Below are 13,237 nucleotides of genomic sequence, written 5' to 3'. Positions count from 1 at the left end.
GACCCTATGGTTAGGACATGTACATAGAGCTTGGATGGGACCCTGCAGTTATTTGTTTTCCCCAGTCTCATTCTCTTGCCTGTCTTTTAGCTTTTCCTTTCATCTTTTCCATTCTTATTAAAGAGTGGTGTAATACTCTCAGCCTTGGGAGGGTGCTGAGTATACCCTGACATGTTTTAGCCTAATTATCTTTTTCTTTTCTCTTCCTGACTCTGTGTTATGAAGAACTCCCCTTCTCAGCTCTGGCCCCTTACAGCCTAATGCAGTGTGGAAAAATTAGAGCTCGAACTTGTTTCTAAAACTTTAATTGATCTCATAATGACTGGGGGAGCAGTATGAGATGCTCTGAGGGAACAAGCTGGTCACTGCCTGAAGGCTGGCTCAACAAAGGATACTGTCATAGAGATGGTATAGATGAGGTCTCCTGCACTATAATAATAGCTAACATTTATTGAGTGTTTCCCATGTGCTATGCACTATTCTGTCCTTATAATATATTAACTTATTTAATCTCAACAAAATTATCATCCCTGATTTACAAAGCAAACTTCTGAGGCATAAAGACATTGAATAACTTGCCCTTGTCACATACTTAACAAAGACAGACCTGTATTTGAGCCCAGAAACTGATTCTAGAGCTTGTGTACTTAAATACCATAGCCAAGTGTCCAGTTTCTTCATCATAAACTATCCACATCCTGTAGTCACCAACAAAGAAGGCCAGAGGGCCTTATGGTGCAGTGTTTGTAGATGTGGATGTATGTTGGAAGAAGTTGCAAGGTATTCATCATGTGGCACTTAGTAAATTCTATTTAAGTGTTTCCATGTTTTTTCTGATAGGATGCAAAACCTGTCTAAGTCTTGAAGTCAAATAAACCTTTCTAACCATTCTTTTTATCGATGACCACCACTATTTAAATCTGACATGTTGCCTTAGAGAGCCTGGGTTACCCATTTTATATGTTGTCTTTGTCTGGGCTGCCCTAACAGACTACTATAGGCTGGGTGGCTTATGAACAAAAGACATTTATTTACCACAGTCTGAAAACTTGGGAGTCCAAGATTAAGGTGCTGGCAGATTTAGTGTTTGATGGGGCCCAGTTCCTGGTCTATAGACTGCTGCCTTCTCACTCTAACCTCACTTAGCAGAAAGGAGTGAGAGAGCTCTCTGGGGTCCCTTTCATAAGGGCACTGCTCTTACCATTCTTCAGGGCTCCACCCTTATGACCTAAACACTTCCAAATATTGAGGATTAGGTTTCAACATAAGAATTTGGGGCGGGAGACAAACATGTTACATAGGGGAAATCATGCTTTTGTCATCTTTCTCTTTTCTATCCCCTTAATCCTAGTGGCTTAACCAGTCAAGCAAGACCATCTCCAGAGCTTCTCCTTCAGATGAGCATTTCCTGGCTTAAAAGGTGTGAGTAATAGAATAGATAAAGGCTATCATTTAAACAACACTGGTTAGACAGAAAAAGAGATGTCATATGACTGTTTTATGTGCTAAGAACAAAGCAAAGAACATTCATTCATGTACTTTTTCCTTCATTTAGTCGTTTGCTCATTTGTCTGAGCTTATTGAGTGCTTACTATATAAGGTAGAATTCTAGGTCTAGGGATACTATGGTGAATAAGCCAAAACCAGCCCTCCTAGAACTTATGTTAGGGCAGCAAACAGTAAATAAATATGTATTGTTATGCCAAGGAAAAATAAAAGAAGGAGAGAGGTAGGAGTGGTGAAGGAAGATCTCTCCTAAGGAGGTGACATTTGAGCAAGGACTTGTGTTAAATGAGAGAATGAGCCAGTGATAATGTAGGGAAAGATCACAAGCAGAGGCAACAAATTGCAAAGACCCAGAGTGGAAATGAATCTGGCATGCTACAGGAACAGCAGGCCTAGATGGAGTGAGTAAGGTGGAGGAGGGGAAGCCCCACGACAGGAGCTAGATCATGAAAGGCCATGGACAGTGGTATGGGAACCACAGGAGGGATTGGAGCAAGGGTGTCAGAATCTACTTTGTGTTCTTCAGTGACCGCTTTGGCTACTGGATAGAGAATGGACAACAGGAAAAGGAGTGGAAGCAAAGAAACCTTATAGGAGGCTATTATAATAGTACTAGGTTTTTTTGTTTGTTTTGTTTTATTTTTACTTTTCATTTGAAATAACTTTTGACCCATATTCCCCAGATGTTAACATCTTTGAATATTACAGTATAAATATTAAAATCAGGAAATTAACATTGATACAATACTGTTCTCTAATCCACAGACCTTATCCCCAGTTCTCCAGTTATCACACTAATATCGTCTTTCTGGTTCAGAATCCAACCCTGGACCACACACTGCATTTGGTTATAATATCTTCTTAGTTATCTTTAATCTGGAACACTTCTTTAGTCTTTCCTTGTCTTTTAAGAACTTGGCATTTTTGAGTACTAGCTAGAATGCCCCTCCCTTGTAGAATGTTCCTTCCTTTGAGTTTGTTTGATGTTTCCTCATGGTTAAATTCAGGATATGCATTTTTTATAATACCCACAAAAGTGATATTATGCTTTTTAAGTAGTGCATCATATCAAGGTACACATGATTTGCCCTGTTACTGGTGACGATAACTTTGATCACTTGGTTAGGGTATGTGTCTGCCAGGTTTCTCCACTTTGATCACCCTTTGTAATTCACAAGTATTTTATGAAGAAATAGTTTGGAACTATGTAAATATTGTTTCTCATTATATTTCTGCCCAATAACTTTAGTATCCATAGATGATTCTTACCAGAAACAAGTATGACTGTGGTGATTGCCAAATTGTTTTTTCTATTAGCATTATTCTTTCTACACTTTTTAGTTGGAATTGTACTATAAAGAAAAACTTTTACTTATTCCCTATTTATGTATGCAATTGTTTATAGTGGAATAGACCCACAAGTTCTCACTAATTTCTGTGTGAGGACCTTGTACTACCATTTATTTATTTTGTTGCTCAAATTGTCCCAAATTTGGCCATTAGGAACCCTTTCACATTGGCTCCTGTGTCCTTTTTCACATGTCTCCATCATTTTTTGAGCACGTCTTAGTTTTTGGTACCACATAATGTTCCTGGCTCAGCTTGTACACTGCTTGCTGCAGCCATTTTAATGGCTGCATAATATCCCAACACATAGACATACCTGAATTTAGTTCACTTATTGTTAGATTTTTTTCAACTTTTAACTTTATAAATTTTGCTTGGAATCAGCCATCCAAGCAGCTCTTGTTCCTTCTATTAGTGACTAGTATTTAGAAGCCAAAATTTGGGTGCTGTGTGTGCTCATTGTTGATGGGATGTAATTGCTTCTAGGCTCTTTCAGTAGACAAAGCTAAAAAATACATGTGTACTCACACATCTATAATTATATATTTTTGTGATTTCATACTGATAAGTCCAATCTAACAAAGAGATCATTCTAACCTTCCTCCTCTTATTTATAACTCCTATTATAATAGTGAGAAACTCAGCTCTCATTATCCTCAATACATTTATTTAGTTAATCCTAGAATACACATAGAACAGTTCCAGAATTGTTAACACATAGCCCTGTGAAATACAAGCCTGTTAATCAGAGTACAATTTTCGTGTACAAATCTTTTTATATTTAACTTTATTACCATTTTCCAAAGTCACTTTTATCACTTCTCCCCATGCCCTGCTTTAGTGTGGTTGTATCAATCATTTGTAATACAGCTAGGTTTTTCTGTTTACTGTATATTCCATTTTGGATACACCACACACACCTAGTTGATTTTTATTATTTGCTTGTTTTGAGTATGTAAAACATATACATGGTTCTAAAACTCAGAACCAAACAAAAAAATATATACTATGAAAAATGTCACTCTCCTTCATCCCTGCTCCATTCTCATTCCGCAGCCTTTCCCACACACCTGCTATTAATAAAGCTCTTTAATTTCTCACTTACTCTTATTTTCTTAGGTAAAAGTTGTTTTGCACTTTGTCTTTTTCGCTTTACAGTACATTCTGGAAATCACTTTCTATCCATCCAGGAGATCCTCATTCATTTTCAGAGCTATGTAGTACTGTGTGTAAGTGTAGCATGGTTTATTTTCCCACTCTCTTACATGAGTATTTAGGCTGTTCCCAATGTTCAGCTATTTCAAACAATACTGAAATAAATAGCCTTGTGCATGTATATTTTTGTATTATTTGGTGGGAAAGGGGGCAGTATCTTCAAGATAAATTCCTAGAAGTGAGATTGCAGGATTAGGAGCTAAGTGCATATGTAGTTTTGTTAGATGTGACCTTCCCCACTTAACTGGTTTGCATTCTCATCATCAATGTATATAAGTATTGTTTTCTTCCATAGCCTTTACAACAAAATGTGTGTCATACTTCTTAATTTTCCTTGTATGATAGTGGCTCATACAAAGATAGCAGTAGAGATAATGAGAAGTGCTTAGATTCTGGATATATTTTGGAGAAAAAACGAATTCAAGAGTTTATGATGGATTGCTTTGGAGGCTAAATTCTGTTTAAATATTAGGCATCAAGATTAACAGTCTAAACTAGTAACTTATTTTCATTTGTTTGACATTTATGAAGCTTTTGGTGGCTCACCTTCCTCTTGAGCTGGCCTTATTATAATAGTCCAAAAATATTGTAAAAGGCAATGCTAACTGCTCTAACAAGTCATTTCCAACATTTTTGTGCCTTAATGCAGCAGAAGTTTATTTATTGCTCATGTAACAATCCAGTATAGGTGTTGCTAATTTACAGTTCTTTCCATGTGGTGATTCAGGCTCCGAGGCTCCTCCTAGAATACATTTTCTCCCTGTCCTGGGGTCTGGGAGATCTCTAGCAGGAAGTGGGAAAGGGACATCTTAACTGCCCTGGCCTGGAAGAGATGCAAATTTTTTCCACCTACTATCTGGTTTCCTTTAGGGGCTCTGTTGCTGAGAACTGGTCACATGCCACTTGGATGTAAGAGGCCTGGTAAATGTGGTCCTTGCAGGACAGCGGCTTTCCAGGGAGTACGCTTTATATGAAAGAGGGAATGTGAAGTTAGATGGACAGTTAGCTAATTCTGCTACAGATATTTAACAAAATAAGCCATTTGGGTACTATGTGGGAACAAATAACATGTTTTGCAGAATGGAATGCTTGTCTTGAACTATTACATGGCCAAATACTGAAGGATGTTTTTTTTAAAAAAAGTAGAAGCATAGAGTTTAATAGCAGGGAAAGATGATGAGTTCTACAGGAGGAAATATTTAGCATTGAAAGGTTAAGTAAGCATCACAGAGGAGTTCCAAGTAAGATTTATGGATTTTTAAAAATCTATATATATAAAAAGCCTAAGTGACCAAACGACCGGTGGACTGGTTGCTTTGACGCACAGGAGCTGCCCCGTGGTGTCAGTGCGCTCCCACAGTGGGAGCGCCGCTCAGGCGCCAGATGCAGGGCTCACAACTGGCCGCTGCAGCCCAGAGACCTCAGCGGAGTGGCCACGAACCTACCGAGTGGCAGCAGCAGTGGCAGCAGGCGCAGCGGGACCTGGATGAGCAGGAGTGGCAGGCGGCATTGGACTGCTGGTTTTGGCCCAATTCCTGCAGGCCCCGCCAAGGGACCCCACCAGTACACAGATTCGTGTTTATATATATTTGTGTTTTCATTCATCTCCTTCATTCATTCAACAGACAATAATACTAGGGCCTGTCTGCTGCTGGCTGTGTGCTTGGTACTAGTGTGTGTGTGTGTGTGTGTGTGTGTGTGTGTGTGTGTGTGTGTGTGTCAGGAAGTGGTGAGGGAAGAGGAGGTGGGAGCTGCAGGGGGTATTTACCATATGTGTACCAGGGGAAGTGATGTTAATTACATGGACAGAAATATATATAAGCAGAATGCTGTGCAGATACAGGAAGAAGCTATTAAACACGATTCAGTATAGTGGGTATTTTTTTCCTTTTGATCTTGAAAAAATCTCACACAATTATATAAGGGAAACTTTTCTAAAACCTTTTAAAGTAAAGCACTTTATTAGAACAAATTGATAATCTAAAGGAGAAAAACATCAGATTGCAACAAATAAGAAGCTATTTTATGTTGTTTTTAGAATATAGTATTTTTCTTTTCTTTTTTTAAAGAACCGTACATTTTAGAATTTTTCAATAATGTAAAAGATGAGTACTTTTCACATTCTTAATTATTTGTAGGTTTTGTGCTCATATGTGAAAAGTTAATACTATACTCAGTGCACAGTTTGATTTATAAGGGTACTGCCAAAGAAGAAAATCTGTCATATTTTATAGCCACACCACTAGAGTGGTCCTGTGTAATTGATCCACCCTGATTCTCATACAATCAGATGTTGTAGGTGACGGCTAGGTTGTTGTTATCAGTAGTAGTAGTCATCGTATCACCATCCCCATTTTAAATAGTTGAGGAAACTGACACTTAAGGATGTAAATGATTTTCCCAGAATCTGTAAATTTAAATTTGCAAGAAAATAAAATTTAAGTTCAGATATTATAGTCTAATTATAGCTGATATTCAAGATAAAAAAAATCTAATTGAACTTTTTAAACCTAATAAGTTTTCACCTTTTGTGGGGGTAAGGAGGTAGATAACAATTTTAAAAATATGGCTAATATTTCTAAACCGTGCAATATTTTCCATTCTTCTTAGAATTATGACTGTTGTTTAAAGGTCAATTGTCATTTTCATTGTCTTTGGTCTTAAGAGAAATTTATTTTATGGTGCATTTAAATTCTTGGAAACTACTTTAAAATGTGGAATTCTTATTCTCAGAGCCAGTCATTCTCTCTTTGGGGACTTATTGTTTACTCTTTCAACAAAAACATTATTGTATGCCATGAACTGCACAAGATCCTGACTCATTTGCATTCACATTTTATTGGTGAATAATATTGTTACTCTGTGACTAATGTTCCACTGTGTCTGGTCTCTCAGGTGGGGTGACTGCTCTCTGTTGGGACCCGGTCCAGCGAGTTTTGTTCTCCGGCAGCTCTGATCACTCTGTAATCATGTGGGACATCGGTGGGAGAAAAGGAACTGCCATCGAGCTCCAAGGACACAAGTAAGGCTGTTGGTGCTTTATAAAGAACTCTTGAGAAAAAATTCCCAGCTGAAAACTGGAACAAAGGAGTGCGGTTCAGTCTCTATGGCAGGATCTTAGCATGGGAAGGAACAGGGTAGGAAAGCAAATAATGGCCACTGTGATTTATGTCTGTGTGTAAGTAAGTATGTTTACTTATTTATACCCCATTTTATTCCATAGAGGATTTGAGAGCTCTTACAGAAACCATAAGATAAAATAATGGCAGCAAATAAATAAAAGGTAAAAGTTAGAACCAGAAAGAATATAAAAGTAAAAATTTGAGCTTGAAAGAAGAGTTTAAAAGAACAAGCCATGAAGGCCTACAGAATTTCTGTAATTGAGGTCAAATGTGGCATCAAGATTCCTGACAGTTTAAGGAAAATACAGGAGATAATATTCTTCCTTACACAGTACATTTTGTACTTCACCAAGTATTTATCAGGCTCTTCCTTAGGACAGATTTCAGGGGGCTGAGAGGAAGAGCTGAGAAACCTTTGTTGTTTCCTTGGAGCAGTTCTCAAACTTGGCTGGGCAAGGAGAATCCCCGAGGAATTGGTTTAAAGTAGGGCCCTGTCTTTAAAGATTCTGGTCACTGGTCTGGAGCTGAGGGCATCTGAATGGTAGCAGGCCTCCCATCCTAGGCAGCTCTCTGCTGGTGAACCTCAGCTCACACTCTGATTTGTCCTACACTGTACTGCCCACAGTCCCTGGGGACAAAGTCTGATCATGCTGCAGAAAAGAACTTTAGATGTGCTGTGGAACTCTAATCTAGATTGATTTTAACTTGTGAAGTTTTCCAAATGATATTGAGAGTGACTGCAGACTTCCATAAACAAATCAGTAATGTCCCAATGAACTGATTGGTTTTAGCTCTTCCTATAAATCTGCTTAGAAACAGTAGTTTTAAAACAGTCTCCTAAGTAGTTAAATCTGCAGTTTAGGATTATTGAACTAATTCAATTTTGAGGGCCCATGCACAGATAATTATTTTAGTGTTATAGCTTAGTGTTGGAGAAGTAGCTACTAAACCCTTCTTTCCCATATTAGAGAGCAGACTGGTTGTCTGGGGCCACAGCTGGCTTGTGGGGCCACTTGGACCTTGTCATCTGCTCATTAGAGGAATAGTTCCCAAATATTTCTCTCCAGACAAGGTGACATGCATCAAGATCCTGTAGGAGTTGACATCATCCATGTTAAGTGAAGAAAGAAATCAAACACAGTCCTATTTAATAATACTTGGTTATTATCTAATCTGCCAGATAATTCCTGTCACATAGGCTCTCGGAAATAAAATGCAGGTTTTGAATGAAGGTCAGTAATATTTGTTGGACTCATTCAGATGAGCTTATAACTAGCTTTGTTTTTACACAGTGGTTGATGAAGACTGCAAGCAGTCTTGAATGACCCGTCCACAGGGTGGGAAAGTGTCACAGTGCTCCATGCCAGCATTACTGTGTGCTGAGCGCCCTGATGGAGAGTGTTGTTCTAGGACACTTACACCTACAGTTTGGTAAGAGGAAAACTATAAAGTTGAGGTACAGTCTCTCAGTCCCAGAGAAAGGAAACCTAAACTAATAGGTTCTCTAGTTTCTAGTAAATATAGACTTGGTCTTTTAGAAAATGAAACAGATCATAGTTGGAGTTTATCCTGAGAGGATCACACCCTTAGAACTCAGCAAGGCAGGTTGATGAGATTAGGAGCCACCAGTGAGAACAGCTTCAGATAGGAACAATGGCAGAAGGCCTTTGTTGGGTACTTTATTTAACTCAAGTTTAGTAATAAAGTCAACTCTATGAGGAGCTCTCAGGTCTTCGCCTGAGAGGGGTTGCCCTGCTGTCAGAGAGCTAGAAGTAAACTCCTCAGCATCAGTTGGTGTCACCCTGTTGGAGTGGTTTAGTTGTGAGTGCCTGAGGGGAGTCAGGGGAACTGTTGGAAGTAGAAGGATGGGATTCACAAAGAAGGTGTGGGAAAGAAGGGGCCAGGGTATCAGGCAGGAAAGGAGAACTCATGGGCCTCCTTGCACAGCAGCATTCCTTTGCCCTGAAAGTTGGCCACTGGATCAGTGTTCAGTGATTCTTGTATTTAAATAATGCCTAATATTTAGTAAAGAGCTTTCAAAACTCACAGAAACCCTCCCCCCAACCCAGTTTAATCTTATGATAACCCTCTGAAAGAGAGAAAGCAGTTATCATTTTTTTAATCTTTATTGTTGAGAGTATTATAAATATCCCTCTTTTTTCTCCCCATTGCCCCCCTCCACCTGGTTCCCACCCTGCCTCAGGCCTTTGCAACCTTATTGTCTGTGTCCACAGGTAATGCATATAAGATCTTTGTTTAATCTCTTCTCCCCACCTTCCCTCTGAGAATCATCAGTCTGTTCCATTTCCATGCCTCTGATTCTATTTTATTCACCTGTTTATTCTGTTCATTAGATTTCTTATTCATTTATTTTGATTTTTAGATTCAATTGTTGATAGATATGTATTTATTGCTATTTTATTGTTCATATTTTTTATCTTTTTCTTCTTCTTCCTCTTCTTAAAGAATACCTTTCAGCATTTCATATAATACTGGTTTGGTAGTGATGAACTCCTTTAGCTTTTTCTTATCTGTTAGGCTCTTTATCTGACCTTCAATTCTAAATGATAGCTTTGCTGGGTAGAGTAATCTTGGTTGTAGGTCCTTGCTATTCATCACTTTGAATATTTCTTGCCACTCCCTTTCAGGCTGCATAGTTTCTTTTGAGAAATCAGCTGGCAGTCATAGGTGCTCCCTTATAGGTAACTAACTGCTTTTCTCTTACTTTTAAGATTCTCTTTGTATTTTTCCCTTGGTATTTTAATTATGATGTGTCTTGGTGTGGTTCTCTTTGGGTTCCTCTTGTTTGGGACTCTCTGTGCTTCTTGGAGTTGTAAATATTTCTTTAACCAGGTAGGGGAAAGTTTTCTGTCATTATTTCTTCAAATAGGTTTTCAATATCTTGTTCTCTCGCTTCTTCTGCACCCCCATAATGTGAATGTTGGTATGCTTGAAGTTGTCCCAGAGACTCCCTACACTACCTTTATATTTTTGGATTATTTTTTTCTTTTTGCTCATCTGATTCTGTGTTTTTTCCTTCCTCGTATTTCAAATCGTTGATTTGATTCTCGGATTCCTCTAGTCTACTGTTGAATCCCTGTATATTATTCTTTATTTCAGTCAGTGTGTGCTTAATTTCTGACTGGTCCTTTTTTGTGTCTTTGGCATTCTCACTAAGATCCTTGAAAGTCTCACTAAGTCCCTCGGAGGTCTCATGAAGATTCTTGAGTAGCCTTATAACCATGGTTTTGAATTCTGTATCTAATAGTTTGCTTCCATTTCTTTCATTTGTGACATGTTTCTTTGTCTCTGCATTTTGGCTGCTTCCCTGTGTTTGTTTCTATGTATTGGGTAGAACTGCTATATCTCCTGGTATTGGTAGAGTGGCCTTGTGTAGCAGGTGTCCTATAGGGTCCAGTGGCTTATCCTCCCCAGTCACCTGAGCTGAGCACTCTAGGTGGGCACCTTTGTGTGCTGTGTGCACAGTCAAGTTGTAGTTGAGACTTGATTGCTGTTGGTGTCATTAGGAGGAATTGACCTCCAGGCCAATTTGCTGTGAGGACCAGCTGGGACTACAGTGGGAGAGCTGCTGTGCAGGAGACACCCCTATGGAGCAGGACTTGCTTCAGTGACGCTTTGGTGCTCACTGAGTCTGCCCCTTGGATGTGTCACTTATGGATGTAAAGAGTTGTAATCTGGTATGGTCTCACACTGACCACTGGGTACACTGACTCTTGGGTCTCCAGGGAGGTGCAAAGTCAGCCACTGCCTGGGGCCACCCAGCAGGAGCTACAGAGAGATCTGCAGATTCCTCATATTTATATTAGTTTTAGAAGTTCCCAGGCGAGGTCCAGCTCTGAAGCAAGGCAGGCTGCTGCTAGTGCTGGGTCTTGGGCCTTTTATTGATAGATTTGGGGCACTCTGGCCCAGCTGTCACTTGTTTGAGAGATTTTAGCAAAGTCTGAAGCTTGAGCAAGGACAGGCCATTCATATGCAAAAGCTGCTGCACACAGATTGGGTGGGGCTGCAAATTGGATATGGTGGGGTTACAAGTAATCACCATGGTGGAGCAAACAGAAGTAGCTGCCAGTCAGCTCTGTTACCGGGAGGTCCCAGCACAGGAACAATGACCCTGCGAGCACCTGCATCTGGGAGAAAGCTGCCCCTGAGTTCCTGCCCAGATGCCAGACAATCCAGTTTCTCTTTGTATGTGTCTGGGTCACCAAGAGCCTCGTCCTGGCGCTGGAGCTCAGAGGAAGCGGAACCTTGTAAGTTCTGTTCGTGTACCAGCCCTTTAAGAGGAACAGCAGCCTCCTTGTCACTGAGCCCCAATCCCTGCTGGTTTTTACAGCCCAAAGTTATGGGGACTTCTCTTCCCAGCTGTGGGACTGGGGGTCTGGTATGGAGCTGGGACCCTTTGCGCTTCAAAGGGGGCCTCTGCAGAGACGACCTTCCTCCCGATTAAAAATGTGGCACACTGAGATGCTGGTCCAGCCCATTCTGTGCCTCTGCCCCTCCTACTAGTCTCAGTGTGCTTGCTTCTTTACTTCCCTAGTTGTAAGACTTCCATTCAGCTAGCTTTCAGGCGGTTCTGAATGATGGTTGTTCTGTATTTTAGTTGTAATTTTGACGTGCTTGTGGGAGGTAGCGAGTACCCGCCTTTACCTATGCCACCATCTTGGTTTCTCTCCCCAGATATCATTTTTTAGATAAGAATACTGAGCTACCATCCACAAAGACTCGGTGGCAGCTTAAGTCTCCCAAACCTTAGTGCAGTTCGAAATAAGGAAGCTATTCAGAACCTTCTTTGTTTTCAGCACTGCACTAGGCACCAGAGATAGAAAAATAAAGATTGAATAACACATGGTCCCCACCATGCCATATGATGTTTTCTCTTTTCTAATTTAGAGGCCAAAGAGTTTCTGCTTAGGGCCTGAGGCCGCCCTTTTTTCTGTCCTGCACTCACTCATTTTCCTACCTTCCCCAGGGTGACTAGTGGGAGTCAGAGTTCCAAATCAGGGACCGAAATGGTCAGCTGGGGAACTGGGGAGAGCAGATAGTGCCAGAGCTTCCCGTCCCTCATGGTGGGGAGACTGCCTTCCCCTTTCTGGAAACGTCCAACCATAGGGTGGAGGGCAGCTTCACATGGCTTTGTCCCGAGTTCTATAGCTTCATACCGTCCTTCAGCAGCAGAAATACAACATTTCAGTAACTAGTTTGATTTTGTGGGTAAGCACCCCATCAAAACAGAGATAGCTTTAACACTAGAGTAACTGATTGATGACAGCAAAAATGTTTCCAAGTCCAAGGGGGAAATAGGCTAAGAAAGTATGCTTCTATACAAATTATTTTTGCATTGCAAGAATTTTGATAGTTTTGTTCCCTGCAACAAAGGGAACATGATTATGTGCTAGCTCTGGAGAGGGAAAGGCAAAGGAAAAGGTCCAGTTTTAGGGGCCAGTTATGTTTTTCAAGTGTCAGTTAACAGTTGGATGAATTTTATTGAAGCACAAAACTGGACATTTATTGCCCCATGCCCACCTTGTCAAATCCAATAATGGTACAAGGGCTTTTTAAAAAAAAAAACATTTTTATTGATTTCAGAAAGGGAGGGGGAGAGAGAGAGAGATAGAAACATCGATGATGAGAGAGAATCATTGATTGGCTGCCTCCTGCACTCCCCCTACTGGGGATCGAGCCTGCAACCAGGCATGTGCCCTTGACCAGAATCAAACCCAGGACCCTTCAGTCCACAGGCCAGCGCTCTATCCACTGAGCCAAACCAACTAGGGCACAAGGGCTTTTTAGATCCTTTTTTATTCTTAGATAATATCTATCATTCCATGAGCAACTTTAGGACCATAATTTTTCTTATAACAATGTTTTCCTAGGCTTCTAAGACTTTTTGGCAATTTAATTTAATGGTAACTTGATTTAAAGTACAGATAAAAAGTCTGTGTGGTCCCTTGTGATGGGTCCCTCCTTGGGATCTACAGGTTGCCTGAGGCTTGGTCACAGCCATGACCCTTGGTACTCATGGCTTCTGT

General features: G+C 40.3%; 1 protein-coding gene across 1 annotated transcript in view; it reads left to right on the top strand.

The window, feature by feature from the left end:
* WDFY2 (WD repeat and FYVE domain containing 2) overlaps positions 1-13,237 on the top strand; it is a 213,878-nt gene that overhangs the window by 176,014 nt on the left and 24,627 nt on the right. Inside the window, exon 7 of the mRNA XM_008152072.3 lies at positions 6,964-7,090. Coding sequence (XP_008150294.2) covers positions 6,964-7,090 — 127 coding nt within the window. The remainder of the gene's footprint in view (positions 1-6,963; positions 7,091-13,237) is intronic.

This window comes from Eptesicus fuscus, chromosome 8 (genome assembly GCF_027574615.1).
Source record: "Eptesicus fuscus isolate TK198812 chromosome 8, DD_ASM_mEF_20220401, whole genome shotgun sequence".
In the NCBI taxonomy this organism is placed as follows: Eukaryota; Metazoa; Chordata; class Mammalia; order Chiroptera; family Vespertilionidae; genus Eptesicus; species Eptesicus fuscus.
This window is presented reverse-complemented; position numbering and strand designations above follow the sequence as displayed.